Below are 16,251 nucleotides of genomic sequence, written 5' to 3'. Positions count from 1 at the left end.
AAGATCCCACATTGGCTCCATTTTTGTCTGTTCTCACCTATTTCCCTCCCCCTCCCCCTCCCCTCATCTGTCTCGCCAAGTTTGGTGATAATAAGTTTGCATTATTATCTTATATCTAAATGCATACATTTTTCTATTATATTAGCAGCTTAAATACAATTTTAAGTAGTGAATAATTATTGCAGCATCTTATTCTATGCTCCCCCCCCCCCCCAATTCGAACACGTAACACGGTGTATTAGTCTCAAAAAGAAATCGCGGCTGTTGGCAAGGGACCGGTGTTATTATCTTTGTCTTGCTGTACTATGAAGATCCTTACCTTCTATCTCTGGACCTCTTCTGTGTCCCTGTATCTTTAATCGTCCTATACAGGGACATCATGTTGATACAGAATTTTGATCACAAGAAACAACCACAATTTCACTATTTAAACACATCACTTCACTAAAACACACAAACACTCAAAACAGAACACTGCTCACTAATTAACCTTTGATAGAGTCACTTTGACACTCTTATGCACAATATGTCTTTTAATTAGTTGCGAAGTGATGTGCGGATTTTCGGGAAATTTTTACTAAAAATTATGAAGTAAGTGCCTTAGATCACAAATTTGATTATTCAACGAAATGACCAAAACAGTGTGAACAATTGAATGTGAAACATAATTTAAATCAATATATTATTTGTTTACGATCTTATTTGAAAATATTGGCACTAATGGAAACGCACATTGGGTAGTTGCTATGGATACGAAACTAAGAAAGCGACAGCAGACTTCACTGTACTGCCTTGAAACTGATGGTTGCAGAATTATCCTTCTGCAGTTTTTAGAATAATTTTTTAGAAAACTAATAGCTTCACTACCCCCACTCTTATGTTCAGACCAACTTTCGCTTATGTTCATATCTGCCTCCAGGTTCGTCGTGGCCCTAATACTTCAGTAATGTTAGTTGGCATTAATATAATAGAAGACACTGACTTACTAAGGAGAGTCCCGTTAAACGATCGGTTACAAAAACCTCGTGTTTGGTTGTAGTGAGGCTTCTTATTCAAAGTTGCAAAATTGTTTAGGAATTATTAGTACTTTTTAATATTTACTATTAAACTAGCAGTATGTCGCAGTGTTACGGACGGAAATTCGACAAATGCTTTCATCTCTTATTAGTATTTATTGAACAAAGGCGAAAAAAAACTTTGAATATCACAGAAAGAAGTATCATTCTTAAACCGAACACATTCGAAATTAACAACTGTGCCTGGTTTCCGAGCTGGAAGCGTCCTGACCAGGACTCGAACTGAGGACAATTTTCTGGAGTTCTGACCTTTCTGTGTTCTCTTCCTGATATCATACCCCAAATTTAATGCAATCGATTTACCCGTTCTCGAGCTACAAGCGGACACGCACACAATTTCAATTTCATATGTCAGATGAAAGGACTTTATGTGGGCTGTTTTCAGCTGCCTCAGGACAAGGACCAATGTCTTACTACAGACTAAAAACGTAGAATTGGATTCGTCCGTTAATGACGTACCTGTTTGCAGTCTCGGCCAGGGTGCCGATTATCATGATTGTTATTTTTTGTGATTTTCATTCGAAGTGGCTGGAGAATAAACGTTACCATTTACCTCTCATCTAATTCCGAGATCTCGAATATGTGACGCTATAACTCCATGTCTTCGTTTCGTTTCAGGCAGTGCCAGTTTTAAATTGGCTAAAAATTCCAAAGAGACGGAATCACAATCAACTTACTTTCCGGGCTCTCAAGACCGACCAGCTGTCCGGAAACCCTTCCCCTCAAACAACAAAATCCAGTCTCCTTCGACTCCTATCTCCCATAGATCCCGCCTGACATTTTCCTCCCATCTACGTCTAGGTCTCCCCAGCGGTCTCTTCCCCTCAGGCTTCCCAACCAATACCCGGTGCACACCTCTTGTCCATCCATGCGCGCTACGTGCCCCGCCCATCTCATTCTTCTCGACTTAATCACCCTGACAATATTAGGGGAGGAAAACAGATTTTTAAGCTCATCATTATGCAGTTTTCTCCATGCCCCATATTATGATAATATAAATATATTACGGGTATACATAAAATAATAGATGGACTAATCATATACTGCACTTTTGTGACACATATGAACATCAGTATCGGGTACTGATGATGAACTGCTAATAATCGGAGTTTGTCAGTAAGGTATTCACATTATGTATTTTTCTGATCAAGTGTAATAAAAGCTAGCAGGTTAAAAGTGCGACTTATGGACATTTACAACACGTAGGCCTGATTTTCCCTTCAACCTTGTTAAATATTCATTATTCTTCACTTTTATTTACGTGTGTGAAAATTTTGTCACCCACAACTTCTGATTAACCAACACATGACTTTTTTTTATCTCTTAGTTTCTATTAAAATAATTAATGAAATCCAGTGCGCACTCAGTTATCATCAGTCACGTTCAAAATATATTACAGTACACACACAAAAGATAAAATATGGTAAAATTGCAACTGCGATAACATAGAATATAAACCAATGAGAAGCTTCTGGTTTGCGAGCCATGCACACACCTAAAGCCGTGTGCGTTACGATTTTCAATTGTCAAGATCAAGGAAACAGTTGAAAGACGCGTTTCAGTTTTGAAACATCCGTCTCTGACTCCACGAGAGTTCATTTGTATTCGAATGCGTGCACTCATTTTTTATTTATCCACAAGGGGCGTAGAAGTGACTTTTGTTCGGTTGGGAACACGTGATTTAATGCTCTATTATTCAACGTTAACTTCTGGGTCGAAGTAATTCTTCGAGAAAGTGGTCAGAGGTGCAACAAGGAACGACAATCAAACTGTCGGACCAGCTGCAGAGCCAATCAGCAGAAGACAGGAGCTCGCCACGAAAATACTATCTGCCTTGAAAATATTAGTTTTAATAATTCAGTATATCAGTGTGCATTCTGCTACCTGGTAATCAGTTTATTGGTGAACTCCCCCACCCAAATTTCTTCATTCCTTCTGAGGATTCTGACCTGCGAGTGTTGTGTTGTTGTCAGTTGTGGTTTGGCTGTTTATTGTCACGATTGCTCCAGATGGATGACATCCGAATGGATGACGTCCAAACGGAGGTCGTCCAAAGAGGTACTACATTCACGGTCGCGTCACGCCAGTCGCGGTTTGTTGTCCCTCTGTGAAGTGCGTGGTGTTTGCGATGGACGAAGAATTGTTACTAGCTACGGCAGTATGCCTGTATATTAAAAGGAAAAAAACAAAACGAAAGTGGTCAAAGCAATGGCTCTTAAATAGAAGCAATTTAAGTCCTTATGCTCCTTTCTGAAGCAACTTCTAAGGGAATTTTCTTTGTTGGCGGTAGGATCTTTGGTTTTAAATAAGACCACCAATTCTTCCATTGCTAAGCTTCTTTTAGCTTTATCATGATAGTCTTCATTACTTATCTGCCACAAACATGGCAACTCTCTATATTTCTCAATCACCTCAATAACAAACTCACGACCCGACATTATACAAGTTTGGACTTCACTGGACGAAGGCTCGTGGCAGACTGGCATGAGAATGGACCACGTTTCCGCCACTCACGAACCGATTTGGAGTGGCTCAATCGCCGATTCCCCCATTCACGATACGATGACGCGATGGAGTGATGGAACGATCGGATGGATTATGGCTCGACAGAATATTCAAACGAGCCCGCCACGCCACACCAATGGACTTCAGTTTCCGCATTCACAGTACAATTTTGGAGCGACACCACGCCATTTGGACGAATGGACCATTAATGTTTCAGCTGCTTTCGATCTGGGGTAAGTAATTGTTTGCTTTGAATTGAATTGATAAGAAGATGTTTACAGGGAAGTGAGATGAGTTTATCCAAATAAAATTCTTCTTAACTTACTGGGAAATACAATTACTAAAACAGGGATCAGAATAAACTTCCAAGTTGACAAGGCGAAAAATTTCGTTCTCTAGGAGTAGTAATTTATTTGTCGCGAAATTAACTGTACTGCGAAATATTAAGTAGAGCCGAAAACGCCTGTGATGGACGTTGTCGAATATTTATTTTTGTGCTTTTGTTCAGTATATTAAGTCCTTTAAAGACAAGACGTTTAGATATTATTAATTATTTATTATAAATGTAGTTGGGCTTTTATGAGAATGTATTTGAATCAGATTTATAATGTTATTGTCAGTTTTAGGCGATAAGAAGGAGAAAGGGCACAACTGCACTGACCAAAAGTCGACAAACCCAAAAGCTGCCATTGTTGTGGAGTTGAAGGTTGTGCATAACAGCAGACTCCGCTCCAGGTGGTGAAGTTATTTCCTGGTTATTTAATTAACAGTACTGCCACTCTAAACGATAATTGTGAAAATGAAGTAAAAATGATCCACATTGTGTATTGAGCACGTTGCACCAGTGCGTCATGCTGTCAGTTCCCCGTTACCTGAAGACGGTCACTGACGCCAAAGCATGTTGTAATGACAACTCTTGAACAAATAATTATTGTTTAATTGAAGCTTAAATTTTTATAAATGCAATGGGAACAACAATAACAAATAGAAATGAGGTCCATGATGAAATTAGGAGTAGAATTCATTCGGAAAACGCTCGATTGTATTCACTACCCAAAATACTGAAGGTTAGGATATATAAAACAGTGATTTTGTATGGTTGTGAAACATGGTCTCTTATCTTGAAGGAAGAACGTAGATTACAAGTGTTTGAAAACAGGCTCCGATGGACTGGTCATGTAGCGCACATGGGGGGTTGGTAGGCAAGGTGTGCATGCAGATTTATGGTAAGGAATCCTTATGAAAAAGACCACCGGACAGACCAAGAAGGAGATGGGAGGGTAACATCAAGATGGATCTTCAGGAGTTGGGTTGTGACGATGGCTAATGGATGGAGCTGGCTCAGGATCGTGGCCGGTGGCGGTCTTTGGTATTGTTGGTGTTGAACCTGCGGGTTCTGCTACCAGGGAGTTAGTTAGTTAGTTAGTTGGTTAGTTAGCTTTACTTACAAGGTTTTTACGAGGCATGCGGAGAATGTAGTACACAAGGGAAAAATGGAGAAATGAGTATAGAATTTTAGTCGGAGGACCTAAAGTAAAATACCACCAGGGTGGATAATATTAAAAAGTATCTTAAAAGACGTAGAATGCCAGGGTGTGGACTGCATTTATCTGGGTCACGTTGTGTGTGCGTGGGAGGAGCTGTTATGAACAGGGACATTAATCTACGGTATCCATAAAAGTTGTTTACTTTATTGCCCGGATTAATTATTACTAATTGTCAAAAATGCCTCTTCTTACTGGAGTTTCTTAATTAGGCACGTCGGTATTTTGTCATGAGCTGAGTTTGTAAGATCGCCATTAATCTTACGTCCGCATTTATCAGTTTTCTAGTTGAGAAAATTAATAAACATGGCTTCAGGGCGTCTGAATCTGAACAGACGTTTGCTGCCATTTTATCTCCTGCTTTACTTTTATTTACTTTAATTAGTTTAGTTTAGCGTATATCAACTTCAAATGGTCTTCCACGGTTTATAAACACGTAAACTTACGTCACTGAAATTGTGTTTATGAATATTGCAGTTGTGAGTGATTTTGGTACAATTCACCTCTTCTTCGGTTCATGTTGGGGTCAACCATTTTTATATTTAATAAAAGAATGGCAAAGACCTTTCTTTTTCTTATACATTTCTTATATTCACAATTTTTTAATATTTTTATTTGCATTTTTCTCGTGCAAGTGCTTTGTAGCCACATCAGCATCAATTAGATATTAACTAACCATTTATAGCTTAAAGTCGCCTAAATATTTTTGAACATTCAGTGGTAAATCAAAGAAGACAACTCAGCCATTACAAGGGTTAATGTTTCTGAAGTAAATAATCCCTGTTTTCGCTGCAGAACTCCGAATTGTTTATTTTTAAAGCAGATTGTGTTTGTAGGTGTCACTAGGTCTGTTCCGTTTATGTGTTAGAGAGTTGCACTACATGGCGTAATGATACTTCCATTAACAAAGTTGACATGAGCTATGAGTACATGTACTTCGATACTGGGAGTGCCGTGGACAAAACACGTTAAACAGGCGTCTATCAAACATTGGATGCGTCTTTTAAATGAGGTGACTATTATGCAGAAATTATACATTGACGGTGTGTGTTAATGTGATTTTTCGTATTCAAATAACTTGTGTCTTTAATGTCTGCACGGAATAATTAGTCTGTAGTGCCATGATGATACTGTGAGTGTAAGTGAAATATTTATTAGTGTCGTGATTTTAGATCTTGTGATTCAAAGTGGCAAGCCAGACAATCATTATTTTATTGCGGTCATTAAATAGGACTAATTGTTTATATTTATACACACGCAAGCCGACTCCAGTGAGAAGTTGGCAGAACACTGAGATAGGCTTTCATACTTGTATGAAAAAATAAAAAATAAAAATTGATTGCATCACCACAACCTCAAATCCTGCATAGAACGAAATACGACTGGTAATAAGACAAATGTGGAGGGGTGCGTTGTTAAACTGTGGGCCAAATTAAGCATGTCGTACATAAGCGAAAAGTGATTACAATTTTGAGCCTTCTGGGTTGTTTTGGATCTCCTATTCAGAGGCCGAAGTTTCAGTCATGTAGCGTAAGTAGCAGCGACCATTTGTTATCTTGAGAATGTTGAAATAAAATATGCATACAAAAGTTACATGAGGGTGTGATGAACTTGGTCCTCTATTTCACTTATCAAAATGTGTTTCTGGCAGTAATCAAATCCCCGTTGACCAGTCTATAACTAGCTTCTTCATGAGCTCAGGATGTAAGGTAAACCAAATGTTACTATAAATATAGTTGTGACCATGTTATTGTTGAAGCAGTTTAGGAAATAAATTCAGATGCCTTTTCTCCTTCAAGTTTTTCAATCTATATGGTGAAGCTAGTGGGGATACTATAATTGCATAATATGCAATCTTGTGGTTTCAGTGCATAACATTCATTAGTACTGATTATTACCAAATTAAAACTTGGCAGATACGACCTCAAATCTTTGATATCATGAAGATGTATGTAGTTGCTAATAAACAGCAAATGTGTTTCCTATAATTTGCATGTTTTTGTTATCATCTGCAACCAATCTAAATTAAATATTTTATCAGTTACCATCATGAAAGAGAATTCAAAGTACAGCTTTTTATGCTTGCCTTGTGGTTAAATGAATATCTTATTAATTAGTAAACATTTACTGTTGAAAGAGGGCTTGTTTGAGGCACTTCTAGGGATGTGGTAGTATGGAAATTATAACAGCCATAAGTCAGAACTACTTATCAAAAACTTGTCTTCAATAAACAGTCTTTCTTGAATCAAATGAAAATATTAACCAATTAATCTGATCAAAAGTCATGCATACTCTTTTAATGCCTCAACAAATTATCTCTGAACAATTATTTTCCTTAAAATGGTACTTTTCTAAGTTGTTACAGCCTGCAGTCTGGTAGACACGGATAGACGTTTCAGAGGTGCTTGTTACCTTCATCATCAGGATGATCATAATTGCCTTGGCAGTGGAGCCAGTAAGAACGTCTGAAACATATGTAAATCTCTACAAGGCACAATATCCGAGAAGACAGAACCAGGAACCAGATGCTGATACTTCAGGGTCCTGAGAGAGCTTCACAGTAACAAGGGACAACTCTGATTATCAGCTGGGATAAACATGACATGGACCACCCCTATTTGCTTGCCGTCAGACAGCATGGCATACTATGTGAAGATGGTTGAGTAGCATACGAGGATGGTCTTTTAATGCACCAGACTGGGATGAGAGGATACCATTCTTGGTGCCGGCCTACAGAACATCAACCCATGACACCTCATGTAACAGCAAGTTGACACAAACAACCAAGAAAGCAGATTTAGTTTTGACATTTACAGGAAACACACTACCGCAGATCACTCTTGTCATCCATTTAGACACAGATGAACAGGTACGTAGTATTCAGTGAATGGGATAAACACATACCATATGGTGCGAATATATGTAAGGCAAAAGATTTATTACAGAATTCTAATGACAATTCCTTGTCAATACCAACAGAATCAATATCTTTTACATAGGTAATCAAACCAGAAAAATAATCTTTTTAAAAACATTGAAATCCATATGCATTTAATAACACCAGTTAAATTAAGTGAAAAACCATCATAATGATATACATAAGAACAAAGATTTTTAACAATTGGCTTCCCAAGATTACCCCAAAAAGTACTTAGGTCAAACCATATTACAGAGAACAAACATTCTACGAAAACCAATTCAAAATTTTCTCTCTCCTTTATATGACTGTGATGTTGTTCTGAGATTTGTGCTGTATCAAGTCTTCTGTAGAATCGGAGAATCATACTGTCACCATCTTCAAGCCCTTATTTTTTTACAAGAAACAGTAGAGAAAAATAGTCTCCACCTTCAGGGCTGAATGGCAAGGCCTTTCATATACACAAAAGTACTGCCACCTCTCAACTGACGATGGAGAGAGTCTACAGACACATACTATCTCAATCTGCGGGGACAAAGTACCACCTTGTAGGATGTGAGGTTCTCTCACAGTGGTGAGAACAGAGATGGCTGTCTTCTGGATTGTAGCACCTTGTAATCTGGTAGACGTTTACCAGAGTTTCAGATGTCTTTGCTGCCTCCATCATCAAGGTGATGGCTACTCATCGGCCTGATAATGGAGACAGCAAAGACCTCTGAAACTGTGGTAAACTTATACCAGTCTTAATACTTTGCATACCGTCTAGTGTATTAGAATATAGAGTAAACAAACCAACAAATATTAACACTATGATGGACACTATTGCCATACGCGTTTTGACCTCAAGAGGTCATCATCAGTGGCATCAGGGAAATTAATACATTTAGTCAAATGGTTCAAACTAGATTTAGAATTAAAAATGAAAAGGTATATAACAAGACTTTTGAAGTGACACTGCACTAGATGCTGTTATTCACAAGAGTAGAATTTGCGCTTAGCTATTGATCCCGTTGTTCGGAGGCCGTAGCTGGTCTCGGCGAGCTATAGTCACAACGTCTGTACCTGCGAACTCCAGAACCGTGGGTGAGTGACTGTCAGTAAATCAACCAAAAAGCTAACTGAGGGCGGAGTCCTGCGCAAGCGCAAGCATTGTCCCTTCCTAGGTGAAACCATTCCTGCGCACAAGGCGCATTGCTGGAAATGGTAAACGGTCTTAATATAAAAAACGGAAATTTTGCTAACGCTAACGGGATTTCGTCGTGGCGGGAGCCTCGACCATTCAAACTGGGATCTGTTGCTGCTGATGGGAGGTTATCCCGTCAGGCAAGTTGTCCAAAGGAATTTGGTTGGTTGGATCTCTGGGGTTTGAACCCAGAGAGGGAGGGGCCGTTTCGGCTGAAGGCCTCTGCGGCATGGGGGGAAGATCATTTCAGCTGATGGCCTCCATGATCGGGGGTGGGGGGGGGGGGGGAGGGTGGCGGGCCGTGCCCCTATTAAGTTATACCCTGAGTGACTGTCAGTTGGAAATGCAAGGGTATATATAAGCTTGAAATCAGAGGGCCAACTACTGAAAAAATTTTACTTTCTCCTGCTTAATGCTAGGTCAGATAATACGTTAGAATCTTTGGTGTTTTGTTCGATAATGATGGCTTTGTGTTTACTACTTTTGTGTATATGGAATTTTTCTAAAATATCTAGCATTTTACCCTTTGGAGCTATTCTTAATATGTCCATGATATCATCTATGGGGCCGTATTCATGTCCGTGTTCTGCATATTTCGATTTTGTTAAATTGAATCTAATTTCATGGACGTGTTCTTTAAATCTAGTTTTAAAATCCCTACCGGTTTGGCCAATATAGACCTGCTCGCAGCTTCTGCATTTTAATTGGTACACACCACTATTATTGTATTTGTTATCTTGTTTTCTTGAACTGCATTTGATTTTTACGGTATTGTTAACTTTGTATGCTACTTTTACGTTTGTGTTTTTGAATATCTTAGTGAGTGTTCTAATGCTAACTAACTACATGGCTTACCAAACCCGAAGGTTCATCACCGAATTAACCAAAGCCCTCCACCGGACCCTGTCCTGGGCCAACAAAATCCAGTTTCCTTCAACTTCTATCTCCCATAGATACCACCTGAGATTATCCTCCCATCTACGTCTAGGTCTCGACAGCTGTCTCTTCCCTTCAGGTTTCCCAACCAGTACCGGGTACACACCTCTTGTCCCATCCATGCGCGCTACATGCCCGGCCCATCTCATTCTTCTCGACTTAATCACCCTGACAATACTGGGGGAGGAGTACAGATTTTTAAGCTCATCATTATGTAGTCTTCTCCACCTCCATCGTCTTCCCTCTTAGGCCCAAATATCCTCCACAACACCCTGTTCTCAAACACCTGCAATGTGTGTTTCTCCCTCTGAGTGAGAGACCATGTTTTGCACCCATACAAAACAACAGGCAAGATTATTGTTTTGTACACTTTAATTTTCAGGTTCATAGAAATCAGACGGGAAGACAAAATATTTTGAACTGAGAAGTAGCAAGCATTTCCAGAATTTAATCTCCTCCTAACTTCCTAATGAGTATCATTTTGATTTGTTATTATCGTTCCCAAGTATTTGAACTATGTAACACTTTCAAAGGATTTATTAGCCACCCTAAGATAATTCTGTTGCCTAACTGTCGACGAGGTACTAACATGTACTTAGTTCTTCCTGAATTTTCTTCTAGCCCCACCTGTCTACCAGCCTCTAGTAAAACTTTTGCGTTCCTCTTTATTGTATTCATATCGTCCCCCAATAAATTAACATCAGCAGCATATGCCAATAGCTGATGTGTCCCATTCAATTGCAAACCCTCCTGCCTATCTTGGACTTTCCTGATAGCATATTCTAGACCGTTCTTGATGATGAATGTCTCAGATAAATATTTACCTACACGAATTTTGCTACAGCTTTCATTTAAGCACATTTTTATTAGACTTACTAGCTTGTTTTGTATACCAAATTCAATAAGAATATTATACAGCACTTCTCTCTTCACAGAGTCATAGGCTTTTTTGAAATCTATAAATAATCGATGTACGGTCCCACCGAACTCCCATTTTTTCTCTAGTATCTGACGAATGCAAACGATCTGATCAATCGATGATCTGTTTCGTCTGAACCCACACTGATTATCCTCAATAATTTCATTCGCATATGGAGTTAATCTTGCCAAAAGAATGTTTTACAGAATTTTGTAAGAGGTTGATAGCAGAGAAATTCCTCGGTAATTACCACACTCAGTCTTGTAAAAGTAGCATACAAAGTTAACAACACAGTAAAATTCAAATGCATTTCAAGAAAACAAGATAACAAATACAATAATATTGGTGTGTACCAATTAAAATGCGGAAGCTGCGAGCAGGTCTATATTGGCCAAACCGGTAGGGATTTTAAAACTAGATTTAAAGAACATGTCCACAAAATTAGATTCAATTTAACAAAATCGAAATATGCACAACACATCCTCAAACACGGACATGAATATGGCCCCATAGATGATATCATGGACATATTAAGAATAGCTCCAAAGGGTAAAATGCTAGATATTTTAGAAAAAATCCATATATACAAAAGTAGTATACACAAGGCCATTGTTAACGAACAAAACACCAAAGATTCTAACGTATTATCTGACCTAGCATTAAGCAGGAGAAAGTAAAAAATTTTTAGTAGTTGGCCCCCCTGATTTCAAGCTTATATATACCCTTGCATTTCCAACTGACAGTCTCTCACCCACAGTTCTGGAGTTCGAAGGTACAGACGACGCGACTTTAGCTCGCCGAGACCAGCTACGGCCACCGAACAAAGGGAGCTAAGCGCAAATTCTACTCCTGTGAATAACAGCATCTAGTGCAGTGTCACTTCAAAAGTCTTGTCATATACCTTTTCATTTTTAATTCTAAATCTAGTTTGAACCATTTGACTAAATGTATTAATTTCCCTGATGCCACTGATGATGACCTCTTGAGGTTGAAACACGTATGGCAATAATGTCCATCATAGTGTTAATAGTTATTGGTTTGTTTATACCAGTGTATACAGTGCTACAACCCAGAAACACCCATATTTATTTCCACCTTAACACTGAATAGGGAAGCAGTCTAGAGAGAAAAGTACCTCACAACAGAGGCAGGAAACCGACCTGAAACTTCAATAGGCTTCTACTAGACTAGTGCTGCACAAATCCCAGAAGACAACCATCTTTAATGTATTATAAATATATGGTTTGTGCAGACAGAAACAGTGCTTATTACTTTATTATCACTCTTGTGGCGGTGATTGTATTGTGTAAAGTAATAAGCACTGTTTCTGTCTGCAACAATATGATGCATCATGATCTTCCATTATTGTTGGCATGTAAGATTCCAAACAAAAACAATCCCCTTCACTATTCTTTTTGTTTCGCTCCTGCATGTTTACGTTTCTGGAGGAACCAGGGGAAAAGGTTTTTCCTCTTCTTATTTTGTTCCTGTACAACTGCTGACATGGGGGATACATTCTCCTTTATTTTATCTTCCTTCTGCATCGTCACTGGCATGGCAGATTCACAAGAAGATGCATTCTCTTCTCTTGTATCTCCCTCCTGCTCCTGCATCACTGATGGTACAGAGGATTCAGAAGAAGATGAATAAACTTCATTTCTTTCCTCCATTATTGTTGGCTTGGGGACAAACTTCTGTAACATTGAAACATTTTAAGCATGACCCAACAATGTTATGGATGGAACAATTTTACCAAGTACACAGAATATCATAACAGTTCTTTTCTGTTCCTATAAGTTAGCAAGTTATGAAATGTATGCACACAATTCTAAAAATGTCATATTAACAACTATGTTCAGTGACGACAGAGTTGTCCGGCAGAATCGATATACGGAAAGAATTTGCTGTTCACATGACACATTTCTCATGCCATAGACAGAAATTGTACGTAAGTATCAATACAAATAGTAAATGTGTATATAACCATACAGGCACAAGAAAAGTTGCTTATATTTTCAAACATGCGTCAAACTGAATTTGGGTATAGTTGCTAGCACCTCAGAAATTTACAGAGCTCTTTTGCTCTGATGGACTGCAGCACTAGAGAGTATGAGAGTATTTACAACAATTTTCCAAACATGAATTAAAATTTACAAGATTGATTAATGCATTTTAAAGTTGGAGAGATGGATTAATGGACACTTCACACAGCTCTTAACCCTTTGCGGTCATACGTTGGGCTGAGTCCGACATTTAAAAATCGGAGTTCCGGTCTGATGTCGGACTGAGTCCGCCACATATTTTACGAATTTTTTACGTTATCTGGAGTCAAACTGAGGCTGCCAAACAGTGTCAGCATATCATTCAAGCCTTCTTCTTTGCACTAATTCAATCATAGTTTTCCTTGTAAGACTGTGTGTACCTTATAATAGTGAAAGAAGGCAGCGGAGAAATGTCATCTTATTCTGACATGTGTCCAAAGAAGCCAGGACTCCACACCAAGTGTTTTGCCATACATCTTATAGTGAAGGAATACCATCGGGTGTGTTGCTGTCATATTTACTTAGAATAGAAGTATTTTATATCTGATCAAGTTATAAACAAATATCCCTTCTTCCTAGTAGGGAATTATATTTTTTTAATTATCTTTGACGCATACAGCAATCCACCACTGACATATGCATATTCATTCGTCTTCTTATCAAGCATTCTTCATGTGTAGTGACTTCATCGTTTACACTTTTATGGTGCTGAACTGGTCTTGATCTTCTGAACATAATCGGTGCGACAGGAAGCACAGTTCTGAGATTATGAAATCCAATGCTTATACATCGTATATCTGCATGCAATAAGAGATGTTTAGATGTCGCCAAAGTCATGTCTATTGACTTGGACTTGCTTTATTCTCTACTGAATGACTGAATTTGGGTATAGTTGCTCTGACCTCAGAAATTTACAGTTTTTTGTTGCTCAGTTGGACTGCAGGACTGGTGAGTATGCGAGTATTTATAACAATTTCCCAAACATAAATTAAAATTTACAAGATTGATTAATACATTTTAATGTTGGTGAAATGGATTAACGGACACTTCATACAGCTCTTAAAGAGGGCTTTTCTAAAGCAGGTGCGTTATTCCTTAATTGCTATAAAAGTAATTATTACCTTCATTTTCAATAGCATCATAGTGTAATTACTAATCCAGTTTGATTACACCGAACAGCAACCAATACGAAATATTTTAATAAGGGATGTATGAATTTTCAACACACTGTACCCACGTGGAACTGCACATTTCATCTTCATAGAGAAATGAAGTCCACTGTCCTGTTTTCTGGATCCTAATTCAGTGGGGTGAGATTAAATTACATTTTTCTGGAACTGCTGCCTCTATCAGACCACATGTCCACATCCTGTAATGATATATGTTGTAATATGGTGCAGTGGTGGAATATTGACATGGAAAAACAGAACAACTAGGGGAGAGTAACTTGGGCGAGCGGTTCTTTTCAAATGCCATTTTAGTTATGCTATATTCTACACTTAAAATGTCTCTTACCACCCCTGTTTCGCCATCGTCCTCTTTCAGCCGCTGTCGAGTTGCTTCTTCATTACCTTCTCGAATTAAGTGATTATCCACTTCAGTAGGGAATGTGGATTGGTCACTTAACTCATTTGAGCCAGTCTTTTGCAAGATTTCTCTGTCATTGCTGCAAATTTCTTCCTCTCCCTCTATTATTTCTTCATTTAAACAAAGCGTATTCTCCTGAAACATAAATTAAAATTTACAAGATTGATTAATGCATTTTAATGTTGGTGAAATGGATTAACAGACACTTCATACAGCTCTAAAAGAGGGCTCTTCTAAAGCAGGTGCGTTATTCCTTAATTGCTATAAAAGTAATTATTACGTTCATTTTCAACAGCATCATAGTGTAATTACTAATCCAGTTTGATTACACCGAACATCAACCAATACGAAATATTTTAATAAGGGATGTATGAATTTTCAACACACTGTACCCACGTGGAACTGCACATTTCATCTTCACAGAGAAATGAAGTCCACTGTCCTGTTTTCTGGATCCTAATTCAGTGGGGTGAGATTAAATTACATCTTTCTGGAACTGCTGCCTCTATCAGGCCACATGTACAAGATTGATTAATGCATTTTAAAGTTGAACAGATGGATGAACAGATACTTCATACAGCTTCACTGAACCAGGGGCATTATCTCCTAACTGCTACAAACGTAATTATTACTTTCATTTTCAAACAATTTACAAAATAAATAACAGTGAAACACATTCCCACAACTAATTCAGAACTTGAACAGTGCCACAATATTTCTGCAGATCATTCCAGGCATTGTCTACTATTGCTAGGATCAATTTAAAACAGAAAAACTGTTTCTAGAGTTTCACAATTACTGTCCCATACAATTTGTCTTTCTCGCGAAGTATTTCACAGAGTGGAAAGACATAGTACATGACTACTTACAACAAGAACTACATTGATTTACAGATAGAATTTTACTGTAGTTCAGGGCAACAAGATCAAGAGTAATTTTGTCAAAGAAACAGTGCGCCAGACGAAAGATTGTCAATTTATTTGCCAGAGGATTATCAGGAAGTGCACCTTTAACCTTATTCTGCAAAGTTCAGTAGGAACAAAATACTAGGTAGTGTTCAACAACGCATGCTTCTAGTACTGGAATTTGTTTAAAAACAACGGACTGGCATGAGCAGCTCATAACACAATATGACATGTGTGAGCACTTGTATAGTTGCAGCAATATTGTGCACTTACTAATCCATCCAAATCTATTGAATTGCTACATCAGTACAAATGTTTGTATAGGGCAAGTGACTTTTTGATCACACAGTACCTATGTGGAACTACAAATTTTATCTTCATGGAGAAATGAACTCCAGTGACCTCTTTTCAGGTTCAGAATGGAATGGGGTGAGATTACATCTCTGTGGAACTGCAAACCCTAACAAGCCCTTTGTCCACCTACCAGATGGCAAAATGATTCAATATGCATCAGTGGCAGAATAATACTGACAAGAGAAAATGGAATTATGGCAAAACCTGTGTCACAGCCTCATATCAAATACAATTTCAGTTACACTATATTCTAAACTCAGATTCTGTTGCTAGTTGTTCGTCT

The 16,251-nt window shown here is 38.3% G+C and overlaps 1 protein-coding gene and 1 long non-coding RNA gene across 8 annotated transcripts in view; one reads left to right on the top strand and one right to left on the bottom strand.

The window, feature by feature from the left end:
* Positions 1–6,768: 6,768 nt before the first annotated feature.
* On the top strand, positions 6,769–16,227 carry LOC147872780 (uncharacterized). Its single transcript, XR_015536967.1, has 2 exons — positions 6,769–7,994; positions 16,027–16,227. It is a non-coding gene; the product is annotated as an uncharacterized LOC147872780 (long non-coding RNA).
* LOC147872778 (uncharacterized) overlaps positions 10,496–16,251 on the bottom strand; it is a 27,054-nt gene continuing 21,298 nt past the window's right edge. For 5 of the 7 annotated variants that reach the window (XM_087355490.1, XM_087355488.1, XM_087355489.1 and 2 more), the window contains 2 exons: positions 14,638–14,844; positions 10,496–12,774 (listed from right to left, as the gene is read on the bottom strand). In XM_087355490.1, coding sequence (XP_087211616.1) covers positions 12,487–12,774; positions 14,638–14,844 — 495 coding nt within the window. In that variant the 3' untranslated portion in view covers positions 10,496–12,486. Of the gene's footprint in view, positions 12,775–14,243; positions 14,492–14,637; positions 14,845–16,251 lie in introns of all 7 variants that reach the window. The other 2 variants (XR_015536966.1, XM_087355491.1) reach the window with 2 other exon arrangements.

Source organism: Zootermopsis nevadensis, unplaced genomic scaffold (genome assembly GCF_977971745.1).
Source record: "Zootermopsis nevadensis isolate Lab colony 2312 unplaced genomic scaffold, Znev_1.0 Znev_ptg000024l, whole genome shotgun sequence".
In the NCBI taxonomy this organism is placed as follows: Eukaryota; Metazoa; Arthropoda; class Insecta; order Blattodea; family Termopsidae; genus Zootermopsis; species Zootermopsis nevadensis.
Note: the sequence above shows the minus strand (reverse complement) of the source record. Positions and strands in the feature narration are given on the sequence as shown.